General features: G+C 57.9%; 1 protein-coding gene across 3 annotated transcripts in view; it reads right to left on the reverse strand.

The window, feature by feature from the left end:
* RAB11FIP3 (RAB11 family interacting protein 3) overlaps positions 1-22,172 on the reverse strand; it is a 76,444-nt gene that overhangs the window by 31,200 nt on the left and 23,072 nt on the right. For 2 of the 3 annotated variants that reach the window (XM_061993637.1, XM_061993635.1), the window contains exon 3: positions 8,559-8,650. In XM_061993637.1, the coding sequence (XP_061849621.1) occupies positions 8,559-8,650 (92 nt within the window). Of the gene's footprint in view, positions 1-1,958; positions 2,091-8,558; positions 8,651-22,172 lie in introns of those variants that run through there. The other variant, XM_061993636.1, reaches the window with a different exon arrangement.

Here is a 22,172-nt window from a genome sequence, read left to right on the forward strand (position 1 = left end):
CACGGACTCCTCTCTCACCCTTCAGCCTCAGCTGAGTGCCACAAGTTTGAAAGGACAGGTGCAGATGCCCCATTTTGGGCTCCAAATCAGATGCTGTAAGTGGCTGCAGGAAAGACCCTGATGTTCCAGCAAAGCTCATTGCACCTGATGAAAAGATCCTGCAACTGCCCTCTTGGCTGCCAGCCAAAGCTCCTCCCCTACATTCTGCCTTTGATGCCTGCAAGATGGACAGAAGCTTTAGCCCAAGCTTTGGTAAGGTGCTGCCTTGGAGAGAAGAGCAAAGTCTGTCTCCCAGGGAAGTTCTTCCCAGGCATTTTCTGCAGGGCTGCTCCCCTGCTCATGTGCTGAGCCAGCTCCTATCCTGCAGCTCTGCTGTCCTTGGCCACAACCTCTTGGAAGCTTGGGAAGGGAAGTGGGGGGAGAGGAAAAGGAAAAACAACTTCATTTTCCCAGCAAGCAGGAGCTTATTCCTGATAATGCAGGCTCTGATAATGCAGGCTCTGATAATGCAGGCTCTGATGACAATGCCAGCTCTGACTGCACACAGGGCTGGCTGCAGGACACAGACTGGACAGCAAAACCACCACCCAAGGACACCTGAGTGCTGACTGTGGGCAGGGGGCAGGGCCAGGCTGGGAACGCTGCCCTGGCTGCAGCTGAGTGCTGGGGGCACCCAGAGACCCTCAGACCATGGCAGTGGGACAGGCTGTGTCCCAAAGAGCATCCCAGCCCTGGGCTGCAGCAGCCCATGGAGGCAGCCTGGGCAGCAATGCCAGCCCAGCATGGGTTGTGGCATCTGCCTGACTCTGGGCTCCCCAGCCCCAGAGAGACAGGGAACTGCTGCAGAGAGGCCAGTGCAGGGACACCAAGGTGCTGAGGGGCTGGAACATGTGTGTGAGGAGGAAAGGCTGCAGCCCTGGGGCTGTTCAGCCTGGAGAAGAGAAGCCTGAGCTCAGGGGCACCTCAGCAGCACTGACAAGTACCTAAAGGGTGGGTGTCAGCAGGATGGGGGGACACTTTGTTCTGTGGTGCCCAGTGCCAGGACAAGGGGTGATGGACATCAGCTGGGACACAAACAGTTCCCCTGGCACAGGAGGAGAAGCTCCTTTGGTGCTGAGGTGAGGGAGCCCTGGCCCAGGCTGCCCAGGGAGGGTGTGGAGGCTCCTGCTCAGGAGGTTTCCAACCCCAGCTGGACACGTTCCTGTGCCCCTGAGCCAGGGGAAGCTGCTGGAGCAGGGGCTGGGGCAGCTCTGGAGCTCCTTTCCCATCCCCACCATTCTATGACTGTGATTCTGATGGGCACAGGTGTCTGCCCAGTCTCACAGCAGGTAACCTGTGCTTTAAATAGGCTTTAAACCAACTCAAAGCCAGGCAGAAGGGAGGTAAGTTGTGTTTACAGTCCCACCTGAGTCTGCATGAACAGAACCACCCTCAAAGCCCTGAAGCACCCCCCAGCACCTCAGCCTCTGGACACCAGCAGCCAGAAACCCACAACACACCTGAGCAATCCCCCACTGGGGCCATCACCAGCAGAAAGGCATCAACTCTTCAGGCACAAGATGTGAGTCCTGCCCTGCATTTGAGCAGTGTGCACTTTGCAGAGAAGCCAGAGCAAAGGCAACAGTCCCAACACGCCCCTAAGCTGGGTTCAGAGCCTGCTGTGCTCCAGGCTGGGCACAAGCACCACGGCACCTGGCAGTGCAGACAAAAGCACCCCAAACCCAAACCAAAACAGCGACTCACACCACACCAGACCTTGGGGACTGTCCTCAGCACCCCAAAAGCTTTCAGCCACCTCCCCTGGTCCATGGCTGCCAGGGAGGTCAGGGCTACACACCCCCTGGGCTACAGGGGCTGGTTCCAACACAGGCAGCAAGGAAACAGCCAACACTCAACCTGCCTCTTCCCAGCACCTCCAGGGCCGAGGGTCCCTGAGGGTCCCTGAGATCCAAACCCACCTGTGGACACATCTCCTGGGTGCCCAGGGGCCGGGCAGCCCCGGGAGCCTGCGGTGCCAGGAGGGTGCCAGGAGCTGCGGCTGCTTCTGCCGGGCAGGAGGGAGCAAAGTCCTGGAGCTGAGGCTTTAACAACCCAGCAGCAGCTCAACAGGGTGCCTTTTGTTCCCAGCCCTGTGATAAGGAGGGGAGACACTTGCACACTTCCCTGCCTGTTCCAGGAGTACCAAAATAAAAGCACTCCCTGGCAGCTCCAGGGGCACTTCCCTCCCCTGCTTGCTTCCCAGTGAAACCAGTTCAAAAGGCTCCTTTGGAAGAGAACCTCTAGAGGCTTCCAGGGCTTATCACACCCTTCCTGATACTCCTGATGAATATTGAAGGACTAAGTGAGCAATTCCTTCCTTATAGCCACAAGCACAGAGCCCAGGGAGGCTGAGCAGGGCAGGCTCAGGAGCGCGCTGCCCGGTGCCAATCACCCTCTGGGTGACTCAGCCAGCCACCTATGACACACCACCACAGTGCTGGGCACAAAGGCTGGGCTGGGGCTTGCCTCAGGGGTTTACAAACACACCAGTCCTGCAGTGCCCTCACCCAAGCAGCTGCTTTCTGCAAACAGCAGCCACAGCATCTCCCCTTCCCCAGGGCAGCCTCTGGCACTGCGAGTCCCCCCCAGAGCACAGGGTGCTGCTCAGACCCACAGGGCTGGAGGCATTGAGTCTGTTCCAGCCTCAGCCCCCCCCCTTGGTTGTGTCTGTCTGGCATAAACAAGCTGATTTCCTTCCATTACCTTCACAAATCACATCTTGTTTTCTCTGGGCCACATCCTGCAGCACAGAGCCCTGAGCAGGAGCCACCACTCAGCAAGGCTCCCTGGAAGTCCTGTGCCTCCACAGCCACTTGACCTTCTGTGCTGAGTCCAAACAGCCCAAGGACTCGTGCTGAGGAGCTCAGCTGAAGGGGAGTTATGCTTTAACCCCAACCCTCCTCCTCGCTCTGTCCAGATGTGACGCTCAGCTGAGCAGGTCACGGCCCTTCTGCACTCCCAGCTCCCCTGTGTGTGCTCTGGGAAGGACTGGGAAGGACTGGGAAGGACTGGGAAGGACTGGCACGGCTGTGGGGAGCCCCAAGTCACATCCTCCTGCAGTGGAGCTGATTAGGAAGCCCCAGCTCCTGCCAGCTTTACTTTTCAAACACTTACTGGGATCCTTTTGCTGCAGCCACAGCTCAGCCCACAGGCAGCCTCCTGAGCTCTCTGGCACTGCCTGGAGGCTGCAGGGAGCTGGGGGTCGGGCTCTGCTCCCCAGGCAGCAATGACAGCACAAGAGGCAATGGGCTGCAGCTGCCCCAGGGGAGGCTGAGGCTGGAGCTGAGGCAGAACTGTGTCCCTGAGAGGGGTGTGAGCCCCTGTGCCAGGCTGCCCAGGGAGCTGGGGCAGTGCCCAGCCCTGGAGGGATCCCAAAGGCGTGGGGCTGAGGTGCTGAGGGCTGTGGGTCAGTGCTGGGCTGGGCAGGGTGAGGGCAGGGCTGGCACTGCAGCAGCTTCAAGGGTTTTCCCAGCCCAGAGGATTCAGTGATTCCAGTTTCCCTGTGCCTCAGCCTCCTCCTCAGCTGCAGCCTGGCTCCCACGTTTCTCAGTGCTCCTGGTTCAAGATAAAGCCTCAAGGGCTTTGTTTTCCAAACTCTTGAGCTCAAGGCAAACACTCCCAACTGGGACCAGCTGTTGTGACCAGCAGTGACAGTTCTCACCACAACCCTGCACTCAGTGGTGCCTCAGGGCTGTCCATGCCTGACTGATGCTCCCATCCCCTTTCCTCTGAGCAGTTCTGAGCCTGCTCAGTGCAGGACTTTCCTTGGTATTTTCAGGCTTTTCCTTACCAAGACACAAACCCCTCACGTTTCACAGCCCTGCAGTTCTGGCCTGGGACATTCTGAGCTGTTTATGACGAGTTTCACAGCAGTTGCAGCAGCTGCCTTGGAGAGGGACTCTGAGTCTCTTCTGTTGGGACATGACAAGGGTTTGGGGTGGATGCTGTGAGAGCAGCCCCTCCAGCCACAGCAATGGCACTGCTCAAGGGGTGAAGAGTTTTCACAGGCTGCTGCCTTGTCTCCACCGTCCCCTCCCTGCCAGTGCTGTGCTGGGGCAGCAGTGCCAGTGTGGCAGAGCACTGCAGACCTTCAGAGCCGTGCTGAGGCAGTGAGGGAGCAGCCCAGGGCTGGCAGGCTGAGCCCCACGTTTGCCCTGGCTCTGGGAGCCCCTCAGGCAGCTCAGAGGCAGGTTGCCTTTGCAGGCTGCCCTTAACCCTGCTGTTTCAGACTGCTTGGCCTCTACCAGACATGTGTCCACTGGTAACAGTGGTACAGAGAGGCAGAGGAGGAAAAACCTTCCCCAGGCTGCTGAGGACTGCAAAGCAGGTTCACCAGGAAGGCAGAAAACACACTACTCCAAATGCTCTGTGCCACACAGGCACAGCTCTCTGCTTTAGGGGAAGAACAAAGCCTTCCTGGGGAGTCTGTAGCAAGAACTCAGAAGGGTCACTGTGCTACCAGGAGGAGAGACAGTGGGTGTACAGCAAACCTGTGCAACCAGCCCATGTGGGCTGGTCACAATCCACAAGGAATGGTGGCTGCTGGCTGTGGGGAAAGGCTCCTGCACACCCCAGCGAGGGGACACCACACACTCACCACACTTACCTGCTGCCAGGCTACAGCTGCAAGCCCACAAGCCTTTGGTGCCCATGGCAGAAGTGCTGAATGGCTGGAGAAATCCAGCAAGGTGGATTTAAGGTGCCTTGATGTGATTTTTGCTGTCCAAGGGGCATTCAGCCTAATTGCTCCACAGGAAGAGAAATTCCAGCTCTGAGACACCAGTTCTCTCAGCTGGTGCCTGCAGACAAGCCAGCTGCAGAGAGCCAGGAGCATCCCCTCCTCCCACAACACACACAACTACACGTGGGACCTCACCAGTGATTGTTTTAGTCCCTTAATGCACTCCCACTCTGCTGTACAACCTGCTAGTGAACATTTAGCTGGAGGAGACGTGCCCAGGGGGTAAGGTGAGGTTTGCAGGGTGCCCATGTGCAGCCAGCACTGCTGCAGCTCTGGGTCTGAGACAGCACATTCCCCTCTTCTGATGCACGTCCTGAGGCTTCCAGAGCATGCAGAGCAGTCGCCCAGCAGATGGCAACAGCCCCACACCCAGCTCAACCACGGCAGCCTTTGGGTTGTTAAAGCCCTTGAAGCTGCAGAGTCCCAGCCCTGCCCAGCCCAGCACTGACCCACAGAGGAACCTCCTGAGGGTCACTAAGGGCAAGGGCAGAGTCCTGCCCCTGGGGAGGAACAGCCCCCTGCACCAGCACAGGCTGGGGGTGACCTGCTGGAGAGCAGCTGCAGGAGAGGGATCTGGGAGAGCTGGGTGAGAACAAACCAACCATGAGCAGCAACGTGCCCTCGTGGGCAAGACCAATGGCAGCCTGGGTATGGAGACTCCTTGGGAGGTTTCCAACCCCACCTGGACACGTTCCTGTGCCCCTGGGCCAGGGGAAGCTTCTGTAGCAGGGGCTGGAGCAGCTCTGCAGGGCCCTTGCAGCCCCCATCATCCTGGGATTCTGAGCTTCCAGAGGTCCCTGTGCAAAGTGTCAAGGTTCAAGAGGCTTCTAAGCCCTTTCTGCAAGACACAAGTGTGGGTTCTGCTCTCTGCAGAGCAAGCACTGGCTGAGACACAGAGCCTCTGAGGTTTGCAGAGATGCTCAGCTCTCTCTGATGACAGCCACCAGAAGAGCAGACGAGTCACCAAGGGCAACCTTATTAACAAAGAGAAGATGTTTTCATTTACACTGCTTAAAGCACTTGTTTAAACAAACATTCAGGAGAAAAGCTCTCCATCAAGGCCCCAGCACGTTTAGAGCCAGGATCCTGTGCTGTGTAAGGGGAGCCACAGCTGCTCCTCCAAACCCCTCAGTACCACGGCATGGCAGATGCTGCACCTCTCCTCCAGCTCCTCTCCTACATCCTCTGATGTGACAGATGAGGAGAAACACTAGCTCTGCTCCTTCAGCCCATGGCCCTGTCAGCAAGGTGGGGTCAGGAACAGGAAAGACTGTTTATTCTGGTCTCTGCCTCATGATTCCTGAGGCTGCTGCACGGAAGGAAGAAGGAGCTGCAGCCCACCCCAGCAGGCAGCTCTGCCAGGCAGGGCAGCATGGTCAAAAGCTCTCCTTTGCTGCTCTGCCAGCAGGTTGCTTTGTCCCATGGCATCCTCTCAGCCACCCCCTTCCCTGAACCAGCTGCAGCTTTGCCAGGAGCAGCCCTGCAGGTCCTGTGCCCCGAGCTGCACGTTGAGGGATCAGGGCTCAGCTGAGGCACAACACAAACCCTGTGCCCTGAGACACAGAGTCATTTTCACACTCCCAAGGCTGAGCAGCATTTCTCTCTCCAGCTGAACCTCTATGAAGTCTCCCTGCAGGCTGGAAAGGATTGGGACTCCACGCTGTAGCCAGGACAACAAAGGCGATTGCTCAGTGGCATGTCAAAGGCTCTCAGCACAGAGCACTCCTCTGACACCCTCCATTCAGAGCAGGGATCCACTTACACCTTCCTGGAAAGGACATTTCAGGACTCATCACCTTTCCCTGTGGGTCACCTTGTCCTTTCAGGGGAAGGCTGCCCCAGCAGCTCCATCCCACGGGGCGCTCGCCCGGCCGCTCCTATTCCTGCCCAGAATAGCTCCCAGCTCTGACACAGCTCAGCTCTGTTAAATTAGCCTCTAGCAAACAGCCCTGCTCTGAATCTCACACAGGACTGTCCCTTGGTGCAGGTCTGAGGAACGTGGCTGCCCTTGGCTGCCTGAGCACTGGGACAGGCTGGGACAGGCTGCAGAGCCACGCTGCTGAGCCTGCACCAGAGAAAGGCCACTCATCTCCCCTCCTGCCCCTTCCACACAGCTTCCAGCAGCCTCTGGAGCTATCAGAAAGGAAAGGTGATCTGATATCCAACACATCCTTGAAAGCTTCTGGGGGAGGAACCCAGGAGAGACTCACAGAGCCATTTGTGTTGTTAAAGCCCCTGGAGCTGCTGCAGCCCCAGCCCTGCCCTCACCCTGCCCAGCCCAGCACTGACCCACAGCCCTCAGCACCTCAGCTCCACGCCTTTGGGATCCCTCCAGGGCTGGGCACTCCCCCAGCTCCCTGGGCAGCCTGGCACAGGGGCTCACACCCCTCTCAGGGAAACAGTTGTGCCTCAGCTCCAGCCTCAGCCTCCCCTGGGGCAGCTGCAGCCCATTGCCTCTTGTCCTGTCATTGCTGCCTGGGGAGCAGAGCCCGACCCCCAGCTCCCTGCAGCCTCCTGGCAGGGAGTGTCAGAGAGTGCTGCTGCCTGCCCTCAGCCTCCTCTTCTCCAGGCTCAGCACCCCCATCCCCTCAGCCCCTCCCCAGCACCCTTGTTCTTGATCACACACTCTTGCAGCTGTGTCCATCCCATCAGTCCTAAGGGAGGAAGAGACTTGCTGAGGGTGACAGTGCAAGTCCATTGACTTGGTTGAGCACAGGAGCCACAACCCAGCTCCAGAGAAACCCCACACTTGGCTGGGAAGTGGGATGCCAACATGGTTCACTGCCCAGCCTGTAGCCACCACTCCAAGTGACAGACCTGTGCTTCACACTAACATGGGCAACATCAGTTGCCCAAAACCCAGTTTATCACTAGAAACTCCACAGAATAGCTTGAGGCTTCAGTCAAGGAGTCACAACCAATGTACTACAGAGTGTACAAGGCAGAGCCTTGGACAGCCAGGAGGCTGGGAGTCCCTTTGCATCCTGAGCACCAATGAATGAGAGTAACAAACCTGAAGAGGAAAGTCTGGGAAAGGAGAAGCAGAAGGAAGCTGTTCAGCCTGCAGGTGGGACTAGGAAGCCAGCCAGCCCTTTGCTCTGAAGCTGTCTGCAGCAGCCTCTGCTCCAGCTTGGAAGGCACAGAGCAGCAAGGGAAGAAGCCTTCCACACATAGCCCAAAACCACAGACAACAGGCCACTGCAGCAGCCTCCTTTCAACCTGGGAGAGCAGATTCAGCACTGCAGCATGCTCCTGTGCTAAGGAATGGGGAAGGGAATGAGGGATGGAGGCTGTGGCTTTAACAAAAGGACAAAACCCTCATGTCAGGTAAGCACCCTTGATCCAACCCACCAACAGAGACTAAAAGCTGCGTTTTCCTCTTCTGCTTTGCCTTTCTCCAGCCTAACAGCACTGAGGGCCAATGTCCAGCTCATCTCCTGTGCCTCTTGGGTAGGTTCCCAGCTGGTGCATCTGAATGCTGGGCTCGAGTTCCCCAAGCTCAGAAACTCCAGCAGTGGGACAAACACAGCAGCAGCAGCAGCAGCAGCATCAGCAGCACCAGCAGCAGCAGCAGCAGCAGCAGCAGCAGCAGCAGCAGGCACCCTTCACCCTTCCTGCCTCCTCTAGCCTCTGATTGCACAAGGATGAAAGGATTCATCTTTACTCCACGTGAGGCATCCCAGAACACTGTCACAGCACCCTTCAGCCCCAGCCAAGCCCCCAGGTCCCACCCTGATTCCAGCTGAGGTTTGCAGGGCTCAGCAGCACTCATACTTGCCTCAAACGTGACAAAGTCGTCAAACTCATCAGGACAGGCTGGGGCTTCCTCCTCAGGGGTGTATCCCATGTCATACAAGTGGCTGTCAGGATCTGCAGAGGGAGAGCAAACAGCAAAGAGAATCACCAAAAGGCAATGCACACCCCCAGAAGGAAGCAAGCTGCAGGAGACACGACAGCAGAAGGATGAGAACCTCCTCTTGCCTGCTCCAGAGCCTTCAGCTCTCAGGAAGGGTCTCTGCTCCCAGGCATCCCACGGCCAGCTCGGCTGCTCCCTGGCAGAGCCCCCGGGACCCCTGGGCTGCTCTGATGGGGCTGGCACCTGCATTCACCTCCACCCTGCCACGGGCTCCATTCCCTTTCCTGCCTTCTCCCCTGTCTCCATTTCCTGCATCCTCTTATCCTTCTCCCAGAAGGCTCTAATCCTGCTGTGGGCAGGGAGTTAGATGTGTGTGTGACAGCCGAGTACCATGGGAACCGCAGCGAGAGCAGGGCTGCACCGGAGCTCTCAGCAGCTACTGCTCCTCCTGCAGCCACAGCACCAGCCATCCTCACAGGGGGACGGGAGAAGAGGAGGTTTTCAAGGAGATTGCTGTAAAGAAATAGCTCTGCCCCCCCCAGCCCCAACCAGAGCAGTGACACCCCTGCCAGCCCTTCCACCGGCAGTTCCTCCCTCCAGCAACAGCTCATGCCCCATCCAGCACACGACCTACATCACAGGCTCTTTGGCAACACCAAATGAAGATCAGATGCTGCAATCCCAAAATAAACAGCAGGCTCAGAGCCACAAGTGCTGGAGCTGCAGAGGCCACGCTGCTGCCTGTGTGTGGGGCGGGTGGGCTCGGCCGGGGCAGCGCCACGCTCCCCTTGCACGGCTGCTCAGGGAGACACGGAGCAGGGGCTGCTCTCTGAGTCCTTCCAGCAGGCTGGTGGCTTCCCAGCAGGCTGGCAGAGCAGCCAGCTCAAGCAGCTCACGGGCTGAGGGGAAGGGGCATGGAAGGTGTGCAGCCTTCTGCTGCCACAGCCCCGCTGGGGCACGTTCCCTGGAGAGGCACAGCCAGGGCCCTGCTTTGGGCACATCTCCAGGCACCCAGAAAGGCTATTTTTTTCCACTAAGGGATCTGTATGTGCTGTACAAAGTCAAGGGGTCAGGACCCAGGCAGAGTGAGTGTGCAGCATCACCCTTCCCACCCAAACACCCCTCCCTCCAGTGCCTCCTCCTGCTGCCCACCAAGCACAGCAGAGCCCCAGGAGACGCTGGAGCCACCAACCCCATGGGGACTGGCAGCCCGTGGGGGTGCAACTGAGCATGGGGTACCACGAAATGAGCCCATTCCAACCTGGGTCTGGGGCTCCCAGGGGACAGAGTGTAAACCAGAGGCAGGAATAAGCCTTTTCCAGCAAGCCAGCCCACGATGCTGTGCTCTACAGTAAGCACACGGTGGGGTCACAGCCTCAGGGGATGAAAGGAGCTCTTGTGAAGCATTTGTGACTCTGCAGCAAGGGCAGCTCTGAGCTGGGCTTCCAGCTGCTGGGCTCCTGCCTGGAGCCCTGAGCAAGGCAGCGAGATGCCATTGAAACGCTGCTGCAGGAGCACGCTGCTGAGGGCAAGGCAGCCTCAGGCCTCCTCCTCTCTAACTAATGGCCTTAGCACTGAAGCACAGAATGGTTTCAGCTGCCAGAGCCCTTTCAGCCCATGGGGTGCAGCCTCTGTCCCAGCCCCATCACCCACCAGCCCATTGCCCTCAGTGCAACACCCACCCAGCTCTGAAACCCCTCCATGGATGGTGCCTCCATCCCCTCCCTGGGCAGCTGATCCAATGCCTGATAGCCCTGGCACCAAAGAAACTCCTCCTCACATCCAGCCTGAACCTCCCCTGCTGCAAAGTGTCTTAAGACACCGTTCTACCTCTCCCCAAACACACAATCCCAGAGTGCTGGGGCTGGCAGGGCCCTGCAGAGCTGCTCCAGCCCCAGCCCCTGCTCCAGCAGCTTCCCCTGGCTCAGGGGCACAGGAACTACAGAGCAAAGTGTCCCCCATGCTGCTGACACCCACCCTTTAGGGACTGAGCAGCATTGCTGAGGTGCCCCTGAGCTCAGGCTTCTCTTCTCCAGGCTGAACAGCCCCAGGGCTGCAGCCTTTCCTCCTCACACACATGTTCCATCCCCTCAGCACCTTGGTGTCCCTGCACTGGCCTCTCTGCAGCAGTTCCCTGTCTCTCTGCAGCTGGGCAGCCCAGAACTGGCCACAGGACTCCAGCTGAGGCCTCAGCAGGGCAGAGCAGAGGGGCAGCACAACCTCCCTCCCTGCACAGTTCCACCCTGAATCTGAGCCTAAACCCAGGAGGAGATTCCCATTCTTCTCCCTGTTGCTACTGTGGGGTTTGAGAGTCTCTCTGTTGGCAGCAAGGGAGGTCTGAGGGGATGTGGATACTGACCTGCTTGCTGCAAAGCCACGGGAGCACCTGAGAGTGGCTGCCACCAAGAGGTGCCCCTGCCCAGTTCTAAACTGCACCCCATGCCAGGCTATTGGAACAGAGGGCAGAGCCAGCCCTGGACCTTGCAGGGACACAGCAACGGCCCCCTCGAGAGGCGGCTGCCACGTGCATGGCAGCACCCAAAGGAGCCTGCCAGTGCTCCCAGCTGCCCCACCTCACACCTCTGCCACCCAGACAGCCCTACCTGTGCCCACCCTGCATAAGCATCTGCCCTGGGCCTGGGGGGACCCAGCAGAGCATCCCGGAGGCGGCGCAGCCAGGCACAGGCTGCTCCCTCCTGCTTCGTCCTGTACCATCCCTCCTCCTCCTCCTCCTCCTCCTCCAAGCTTCCTGCCTTTTTACAGGCACAGATATTTATTCCATTCCCTGCTTCCAAAGGGACTTGACAAAGGATTTACAGTCAAGTGAAGGCTTCCAGTTGCCTCTGGAAGCACAAGGTACACAGTGTGGGCAGGCAAAGCACAAACAGCTCCCTGACATCGGCTGCCTCTGTGCAGCTCTTGCCCAAACCTGGAGCCCTCCCAGCCCTTTGGGGGTTTCTTGGTGCAGGGGCAAACGTGAGGCTGGTTGCTCCACGTGTGTGCAGAGTGGCCAGCCCAAGGAGGGGGTCTCTGCAGGGGCAGGGTTTCTTCCCACAGCAAGCTCTGCCACGGGGAGCGACCAAAGCCCCTCAGAGGTGAGCTGCAGCCCTGCTGGTGACGTGGCCAGCAGAAGCCATGCTCAGGAGATGCTGCTCCACGTTTCCACCTCCTCCTCTGGTTTAAATCAGAGAGCAAAGACACAAACACCATCACAAAGGTTGACTTTTCTGGTTGAATCATTCCCTCCCCCTCCAAAAAAGCAGCCATATGGTGCTTTGTGTATGGGGAGAGTTGCCATGGAGAGCCTGTGCAGGGCTGCCAGCACCACACGCTGCACTGGCCTTCCAAGTCCTGTCTGACAGAGGCAAAAACCCCAAGAGCCCTTGGCTGCTCAACTGGCAACCCCCCTGAAAGGCAGTCACCCTCCAGGTGTGGAAAGAGGCCCGTGGTGAGAGGCAGAGGGCTCTTGGCACTGTTCTCCCCATGCCCCAGCAACAGCTCCAGCAGCACACGTGGAGCACAAACGCTCCAATTCACTCCACCTCGGACTTCAGAAGCAAATCCCAGCTCTGACCTCTGAGCCAAAGCCCTGCTGACACCCTGCTCTCCTTCACACCCCCTTCTCCAAGCCCCTCTCACCACAAAGCACGCTTTCAGCTCTCACACCCATCCCTCATTCCACTGGAGCTCCTTCCTTCCCTCCTGCTCCTCCCAGAGTCCCTGTGCTCTGCACACTTGCCATCACATCTCCCCACCACTGCTCCAGCTTGATTCTGCTCCTCCATGCAGATGTCACCAGGGGCTGCCTCTTGTCCTCATGCCCTGCCTGCAGCTTCTCCCCAGCTCTCAGCTCTGTCCCACTGCTAGTCCCATTACACCACACACAAAGCTCCAGGCTAAGAGCCAGGCTCCCAGACACCTCCCTTGGGAACCACCTCCCAGCACACAAGCTATAAGCTATATGCTAGGGCTGCTTCCCAAATCCATTGCACTCACTGATGGGGCAGGAACACGTGGGGCAGGGCACCAGGACAAAGCCTGGGTTCAGCTCTGTGGCAGCAGTGCTTGCCCAGGCTGTGGCTGATGCAGGAGCCACGAAGCAGCAGGGCACAGACACTTGTGTGAGCCAGGGAAGCTCAGGTGAAAGACACAGAGGTGTAAAAAGCAACTGAAGCCTGAGGCACCTGCAGCAATCTTTGGCCACCTTTGCCCTGAAGCTTCTTGTCACCCAGCCCATGCCCAGCCAGGCCGCACTGGCATCACCTCCCCAGCTCCCTGCATCACCACTCACGTGGGAGATGGAGATGTGCTGCCATGGCTACTCTGCCACAAGTCCAGCTCTGACCAGTCAGCCACAGCACTCTGTTTTCTCTTTGATTTGCAGTGCTCCCCAGTGCTGCCCTGTGTCCTGCTGCCTTACCCCTCTGTGCTCAACCCCGTGATCATGACGCCCTCGTTCCTCTCAGTGCTTCAACACACCACGGTCCCAGCACTGCTGTGTGGAACTTCTGACAAGGACTGTGTCTGTGCAATCCCAGCTGCATGCTCTGCCACTGCTGGGGGATTCACTCCCCTTTTATGCCAACTGCAACCTCTGCCCAGTATCTGCCAGTCCCCTGGAGCCACTGGCCAACTTCAGCTGCCAACACACAACCCAACAACAACACATGGTGGGGCTGCAAGGGCCCTGCAGAGCTGCCCCAGCCCCAGCCCCTGCTCCAGCAGCTGCCCCTGGCTCAGGGGCACAGGAACGTGTCCAGGGGGGTTGGAAACCTCCTGAGCAGGAGCCTCCACACCCTCCCTGGGCAGCTGGGCCAGGGCTCCCTCCCCTCAGCACCAAAGGAGCTTCTCCTCCTGTGCCAGGGGAACTGTTTGTGTCCCAGCTGATGTCCATCACCCCCTGTCCTGGCCCTGGGCACCACAGAACAAAGTGTCCCCCCACCCTGACATCTACCCTTTAGGTACTTGTGAGTGCTGCTGAGGTGCCCCTGAGCTCAGGCTTCTCTTCTCCAGTTGAACAGCCCCAGAGCTGCAGCCTTTCCTCCTCACACACATGTTCCATCCCCTCAGCACCTTGGTGTCCCTGCACTGGCCTCTCTGCAGCAGTTCCCTGTCTCTCTGCAGCTGGGGAGCCCAGAACTGGCCACAGGGCTCCAGCTGAGGCCTCAGCAGGGCAGAGCAGAGGGGCAGCAGAGCCTCCCTCCCCCTGCTGCCCCCACTCTTGATGCCCCCAGGCTGCCATTGGCCTCTTGCCCACGAGGGCACGTTGCTGCCTCACGTTGAAGTTGCTCCCCAGCAGAACTGTCCCCACAGCAGAGCCACAGCCAGCTGCACAGAGACTTCTCCTGGATGCAGGGCAGCAAGGGAACAAGCAGGGCAGGTCCTGGGCCCTGTGTGGGAGAGGATGGGGGCTGAGCTCTTGCAGAGCCCTGAGGGGCAGCGCTGGCTGTGCTGAGGGGACACTCAGCGAGCTCCCGAGGGCTGGGACATGCAGCACCACGCTGGGCTGTGCAGGACACGCAGCAGAGAGCAGAGGGACAGGACCAGGGCTACAGGAGCCTCCCGAAATAGATTCTAAAAACTGCCTTCAGAAGACAGGATTTCAGTGAAAAGGCACCTTGAGTGAAGAGCTGTGGGTGCAGTGGTGACACTGAGGGCACAAACACAGCCAGTCTCATTGGCTTCATACAGGAACGACCTAGAAAAACGGAGCCTTTGAGGAGCACTGAAGTCCTCTGGCAACACCCACTGCACAGCCTGCTGCCAGCCTCACAGCCACAGCCCTCTGGCTCCAACACTGCGGGCTATGTGCAGCCAACAGCCCCAGCTTATTCAAGGCAGCAGTAAGGGCAGGGACCTGCATGAATGGCACCAAACAAAACAGATCCAAAAGAAGGAAGACAGTTCTGTTTGGCTGCAGGGAGGGCACCTGATGGAAAGGAAACTCCCTTGCTGGGTGTGCTGCTTGGAAACAAGGAGGCAAAAATGACACAGAGCTAAGGAGTAAAAGCTCCAGGCATGCAGCAGGACCTTGCACCCAGAGCAGAGGCACAAGGGAAGCTGCTGACCACTGCTTCTAGAGGCAGCTCAGGCTCTTGTGCTTTCCCCAAAGCTCGAGCACCCAGGTGCTGTCAGTCCCTGCAGGGTCAAGCCAGCCCCAGCCCAGCCTGCCACCCTTTTGCCTTCTGTAAGTGATCCAGGTGTGTGGTTGTGAGCTGCTGCTCACATACAAAGTGGTGGCACTGAGCAGAGCTGGAAAGAGCAGCTTGCATAGAACCAGAGAGTCAGCTGCTCCCCAGCACCCTTGTGCTCCAGCCCCTTCCCCAGCTCTGCTGCCTGGCTCTGGCCACGCTCCAGCTCCTTGCTGGTACCTGCTTTTCCTGGACCCCAACCCTCTGGCTTCTGCAGAGAGCCGAGGCCAGCAGCACCTACTGACCACCATCACTTCACAAGCAAAACCAGCCACATCAGAAACTGAGGACAACTAATGCCAAGCTCAAAAAGCCTTTGCAGAGTGATCACTGAGCCTTGGCAAGTGATTTGGGTCAGAAGAGCCACCTGCCTGTGGGCCACACAGGGTGTGTGGTAACTGCAAAGCCGCCCAACGCTGTGCAGACACCTCCTACCCCAGCCAGGCCTCTGACTGCACAATCACTGCTGAAAGCTACATACAGGGACCTATAGAATGGGCAAGGCTGAGATCAGAGGATAGGCCCTGAACAGAACTCAGCCTGAGTTTGGAGGGGGGGGAAACTGGGCAAAAACAAGCCATGAGACATGAAACTGCAGCTGCAGGAAGGGTTCTGCCCACTGGGGCGTCTCTGAGACAGTCGTGTCGCTCAGAAACGTCTTGTCTGTCACTGTGAGTGTCAGGCAGTCAGTCTGCTCTCCTGCTGCTGGGCCAGAACAGTTCCCACCCTCTAAAGTCTCCCCAAAGCTCTGCAGATTGACAGCAAAGGGCTCCTGAAGGCTCAGGTGCTTCAATGCCCTTTCCTGCTCCTGCCCCTCGTGGAAGAGCCGAACTGTCCTGAGCACAGGGGAGCTGCACTTCAAGTGCCTTTGCTCCAGCTGGCTTCTGCAAAAGGAGCATTGCCCAAAGCAAACCACAGCAGTGGAGGAGGGTCCTGTGGGACTGGGCTTTGAGCCTCTCCCCAGGATAAGGTTCCCCGAAGGCAGGAGGGCCGGCGTCAGAGCCGCCGCAGGCACGGGAGCGACAGCGCAGCGCTGCCGAGCCCAGGCTGCAGCCAGGGCCCCTCTAACCTCAGCCCCTCTGGAGAGAGACTTGGCATCCAACTCTTTTGGACACTTTTCAAAGGTTTTGGTAACTTTTTCTTGGCTAGAAGAGAAGCCACCACTGTTCTTTGTGCCTGCTCACTCCTGCAGCTGGAAGGAGGAATGGGACTGGGAGGAGATTCGAGAGCATGAGACTCCTGAGAAAGGAGCCAAGGGAGGTTACAGACAGCACTGCCCAGCTCCTGTCACCTCAGCAGCACTGCTGTTAGCACAAGTTGCCACACTATCTCTGCTGCCCTGTGTGACTAGCAGCACAACTCCATCCAAAGCAAAGCAGGTTTCAGAGCCCCGTTCGCAGGAGCCTTTCCCGTCTGAAGGAGAAACTGCCCAGGGGCTGGAGGCACCTCCAGGAGCTGCCAGCCTGTGTGCACTGGGAACACGATCATCAGGGGGAAGGAGATCTGAGGGACACCCACACTGAGCCTGGAGGAGCCCCAGCTTGGGCCAGGCAGAGCAGGGTGGAGGGATGAAGCAGCGAGCCGTGGTGAGGCAACACACCAGGGAAAGGTTTCTCTGGGGGTGGGGGATTGCTGCCTGCAGCTCACCCATCATGGCCCAGCCCAGTGCCTCTGCAATTAGGACCAATTTCCCAGCAAAGCCACGCCACAGGCAGCCTCTCCTGTCTAAGGGGGAGACCAGGGAGCACTCAGAAGACACCAGCTTTTGTCACATCAGCCTGTCAAGGCGTCACAAGGGCACAGTCACAAGGCTCCAGGCCTGACAGAGCAGGACTCTCAGAGGAGAAGTGCTAGCTGAGTAATCACCCCTTCATTATTAACACCAGACTGACAGGATTCCTAAGGAGAAATGCTCTGTCAGCCCTGGCTGCCCAGGACTGTGGGCTACTTACTTTCCTTTACCTGAGCTCCAGCAGCCAAACCCCACCTGACCTCTGGCCACGTTTCACTTCTGGTGGGGATGAAGGAGACATTCCCCAGCTTCCTGGCTTGAGCAGAGCATTAAGAATCCCTTACTCCAGAGCTGACACCCAAACCTGAGCAATCAAACCAGACAGGACCAAAACCACCCCCCAGTCCCTGCATCTGGAGCCACCGGCCCAGCCTCGTCCCACGCCGCAGCCTTGCCCCAAAAGGATCAGCAGCAACAGATGTGGAGCAGAACAGCACAGAGACTGGACACAGGGCACACAAAGGGCCAGATGAGCACACAGGAGATGAGCAGTAGCTGTTTTCTAACACAAGGTGCCTTTGTTTCCTTTCTAGCCACGGCCTCTGCAGACGAGGGTGTGCTGAGACTTGCTCCAGCGCTCTGATGCAGCTCTGCTCTCTGGTTTCATCCTGAGCATCTCCCCAGTAACACAGGTAGCCCTTCCAGTGCTTTTTCCTTCCCCTTTGCCAGAGAAATTACTTTTGGGCATCTGACCTAGGCCTTTCACTTGCAATGCAAGCCCACACCAGCCCGCCCTTACCAGGCTCGGCTTGTGGGCTGAGGGGCGAAGCAGCACCCCGAGGTCCTTTTCCTTCACTCCACAGGGCCATGACAAGTTCCCCCTCTGTGTGACGTGCCAGAGACGTGGCACACTAAAGCCTTCCCCTCCCCAGGAGCTGCCTACAAGCAGTGATGCTTTGGGCACGGGGCTCAGCTGCTCTGCAGGGCTGGGACACACATCTCCCTCTGCCTCTGGGGGCAGTTGGGCCCTGCAGCCTGTTACACTCCAGACACAGGGAGATTGCTCTGGCATGGGCTTCAAAACACTCAGAAAGAAGGGATTCTCCCAGTGGGGAGGGTGCTGGTGCCAGTCTCCCATGGCCTGGGCTCCAGGGGCTGCTGTTTGAGCCCGCTGCCAGCCCTGGGCTGTGAGGAGACCCAGGGACACAGCTCCTCCAGCACTTCAGAGCTTCTCCTGCAAGTAGGTCAATGCAGCATGTCATGTGCCAGGCTGCTTTTGGGGAGACGTGCTCCCTGCTCAGGCAGGGCGAGCAGGCAGCCCCTGGCCCCCCTGCAACCCCCCACCCAGCTGCCAAGCCATGGAAGGGAATGAACCCAAGTGTCTGGGTAACTGAAAGAGAAATGCAAGCCAAAACCAGCCACAGCGAGCCAGGAGAGCACCCTCCCCCCAGCAGCATCAGAGTCCTTTCCCTAGTTACTTCCCAGCAGAAAAAAACAGGGACTCAAAGGAGCTGGAGGGTGATGTGTCCTGACCAGTTCCACTCACCACTGTGCCAGAGCTGAGCACTGGGGCAGGTTTCAGAGCTGAGGAGCATCTCCCCGCTCCCCACTGCCCCAGCCACTGCTCCTGCTTCCAAGGGGAACAAGCAGCTACCCCTGTCCATCCAAACCTCCCTGCTCATACTCACGTGGGGGAAGCCTGGGGTCAGGGTTAACCTTGCTGAATCCTGACAGCTGCAGATAAACAGTTTGGTGGGTGGTGGTTTTCTTCCTAGGTTTGCTTTTAAGAAGTAAATATCCTTCATCCCAGCTGAGCCAGTCTGGAGTTATCCTTTGCAGTGTGAAAGCATGCCACGTGGGAGGACAGTGCATGGGGCAGTGCTGGGCTGGGACTCCAGCAGCTTCAAGGGCTTTGCCAACCACGATTCTCTGATTCTATGAGCTCCCATCCCTCAGCTGCTCTCCCAGAGGCAGCAAAGCTGCCCCCTGCCCCTCCAGCCACACAGGCCAGGGTTCACCAGGCAGCAGCAATGCAGGTGCAGGTACAGCAGCTTTTCCAACCAGCATGGACAACAAAGCTCCACTGGCAAAGCAGGAGCAAGTGGTACAGCTTCCCCTGTGTGCCAAGAACAACAGACCTGGTGCTAGGCAGGTGAGGAGGCAGCCCCTCTGAGGCCAGGCTACCAGCTCCTTGTGCTCGGTGGCATCTGGGGGCTCCTGGGAGCACAGGACTGACTTTTCCTCTCCACAGACACAGTGTGATGTGGGCTGAAGGATGAGAGCAAACACCCCGGTGCCACCTGCCCTGAGGCCTTCTCCTGTGTCCTCCTCTCACCTGGAACAACCACCAAGGATGAAAGCTGGGCTGGACTCCTGCTCAGTTCATCTGTTTGTGCCTTCACACAGAGAACCTCTGTTCCCCACTTATTCCCCTCACACCTTGAGCCCCTGCCTTTCACAGGAGAGTGCCTCTGTGCCCCCAGACACCCCTGATCCTCTTCTGGAGAGGAGAAGGATGAAGAGAGACCTCAGGCCACACTGACCTCAGGGAGCAGCTCTCTTCCATCACCCATTGTGTACACCCCTCATCACCCATCCCCTGCAAGCAGGGAGAGTTGCACCAGCAGCTCTCATGCATCTCCATGGGCAGGCCCAGTGGCTCCAAAAACAAGTGTTCAAGTACCACTGGTGCAAGAAAAAAGCCTCAACAAGGTCAGTGCTTCCAAGAAAGGCTGAGCTGCATCTGGCCTGGCACCAGGGGCCACAGACAACGGGCAGGAGGACTCACAAGCACAGCAGTGGTGCTGCCAGCATCCCTCTGCAGCACAGGGCCAGGGAGAAGGCTGATCTGCAAACAGCATCACACAGAACACTGGGGGGGGGGTATTTTCCCCCCAGTACACACAGATATTCTAAACCAACACTTAAGTTGTTCACTCCTTTCAGGGGCAGAATTAACACTCCTCTCATCAACTCCTTACCCCAGCCAGCAGTACACAGAGCACATACAGGTATCTATGGCAGGGCAGAGCAAGATGCAGTGCAAAAGAAAAAAGGCAGAAGGCATAATCAGAGCAATGTGGATTCAGTTGTTGCTCGTGGATCAATCCTGATTTCCCATTCCCAGCATCCCTGAACAAGAGCTGCACACAAAGAAGCATCAGTCCTACCTTCAGCCATCAAACGAGCTGCCTCCCTAACGGGTGATGCTTCAGCCAGGCTTAGGAACAGGCAGAGGAGCGAGGAAAGCCTCCACTGCAGCAATGCTGCATGAATAGAGAGATCAGCAGATCTGCTGAGAACGTAGGAAGTGCTCATCCCAGTGCCAGATACTCACCGAGCTCAGGCAAACGTGCACACGAGCTCTCCTTCCATCTGCTAAGCCCCAGCAAAGATTTGCCTTTTAAAAAGCAAATGCCTAGAATATGCAATTGGGCTTGGTTGCCCCCACTGAGAAAGCTGCTTAGATGGCAGCAGTAGCCTGCTGCAAGCTGCCATGTTTCCAGCATCAGCCTGGAAGAGTCACACAAACACGGCCTCGGGAAGAATCGCTGGCTTGGGAGTGGGGAAGGCGATGTAAGCTCTGCCTTCTGGAGTTATCCCCATGCAAGGAAAGCTTTCATTCTGCATAGCAAAAGCCATCTGCAATGCAGATCCTACAGAGGGAGAAAAAAATCCCCTACCCAAAGCTAGCCAGAAAGCAAGGAGTGGTTTGTGTTACCAGAGGGAGACCCAAGATGCTCCATGGAGCCAGAGCAGATCCGGGGCAGCGGGGCAGCAGCCAGCCTGCCTCTCCAGAGATCACCCCAGAGCCACCCCACGCTCACCAGCAGCCTCAGACAGGCACCAAGTGGCTCGTGGGCACCCAGAGCTGTGATCTCAGAGATGCCATCTCAGCACTATCAGATCCAGAGGCGTCTCCGAGACGCCCGGAGCAGGGAGTGCTCTGGCAGCAAGGCTGGGCTCAGCCTCTGAGAGCTGATGTGCAGTTCCTCCTCTTGCCTGCCAGCTTCTCAGATGTAACATTCCCAGCCCTCATCCAGGGGGAGGGCTGGGGACCTGTTTTTCCTTTCAAGAACTCCCCAGATTGGCATTCAGCTACCAGCAGCTCAGCAACCCCTTGGGGACACCAAATGCCAGTTGAAACTGCAGCCTCTGCTCTGAGGATACACCCAGCAAACCCCTGCCAGGGCTGCTCTCACCCAGCCAGCCATGCAGCCCCACTGACCCACTCAGCTTGGCACTGCTGCCAGCCCCAGTGAACCACAGCACAGTGCTTTTACACAGGCTCTTTGCAGTGGTCTGCCCTCACTGCCAGGGCCAGACAGCCCTTTATGTGCCCTGACCCTGAGCCAGCCCTTTATGTGCCACTCAGCACCCCGTCCTGTGCCAGCCCCAGCCCTGCCTCCCTTGCAGCTCCCCAGGGCTTTTCCCTTCAGCCTGTCAGTTGGAAAGCTGGCAAATGCCTTTGGGAAGCTGAACACGCTCCTCCTGCTACATGTCTGCTGTAACCTCTCAGGGGTATCCCCCTCTGAGATGTGAGTCCTGCATCAGCTCCTCCTGCCAGGGCTCTGCCCCAGTCTTGCCCCTGAGCTCACTCCTGCCAGGGGCCTGTTGTCCCTGCAAACAGGAACTTGGCTACAGCTTCCAGGTTTGGGTGTTGGCTCTGGAGCTGGATTTTCCATCTTCCCAAATCCAAAGAGCTTTTTAGCTGAAGCACTTGAAAAGGGATTTGGCTGTTTCCATCCTCAGGCCCTCCCCTGAGCTCATGATGCCCTGTGTGCTCTCGGTGCACAGGAGCCCTTTGTTCAGGGCTCAGAAGCCAAGGCAGGGCTGAAGGGACAGACAAGGCCACCAGCTCCAGGAATGCACCTTCCCCTGCCTGTGAGCTGACAGCAACCCCCCAGCACACAGGTACAGAGCACATGCCCAGCAGGCTTTTCTTTGGGAAGACAGATGTTACAGCTGTGTCAGCTAAAAGCATGTGCCTGACTTGTTCATTATGCTTTGGAGTTGAGCACAGGTCTGCTACAAAGAGGAGCCATTAAACACACCCTGCTGAGTGCCAAGGGGCCTCTACAGAAAATACAGGTGTTTGAAGCTTCAAAGCTGTTAAAATATCCTCACAAAGAAAGGAATCTGCTTGTGAGCAGCAGCTGTGGCTGATACTATCCTCACTTCTGGTTGCCAACTAACTCTTCCTCCTGCACTCAGCAGACCACAACTGCTCTTTGGTGCAAGCACCTTGGCTTCAAACTCCAGACAGCACCTCACCACCCCCTGTCTCACCATCAGCTCCTTGACAGGCAAAGAGACAGAGACTTCAGTGGCAGTGTGAGCTTTCTAAGGGGCTGGCACACAATCCCTCACACTCCTTTCTCACAGAGATGCCCCACGAGCTGTAGCTTCTCAGCACAGTGAATGCAGCACTCACACTGCCTCTTGCACCTCTCTGCCCCAGCAGACTGGGAAGATGTCCTGGTGGATCTCAGTGATGGGAGCCAGCTGCACCTGCTTTCCCTCTGCCTGGGGGTTCCCCAGCCATCACACACCGTGTCTGCTGTGCAACACACTCTCTTCCTTCAAAGCAGTATCCTTGCTGCCTCCACTACC

The sequence above is a fragment of the Colius striatus genome, chromosome 3 (assembly GCF_028858725.1).
Source record: "Colius striatus isolate bColStr4 chromosome 3, bColStr4.1.hap1, whole genome shotgun sequence".
Taxonomy (NCBI): Eukaryota; Metazoa; Chordata; class Aves; order Coliiformes; family Coliidae; genus Colius; species Colius striatus.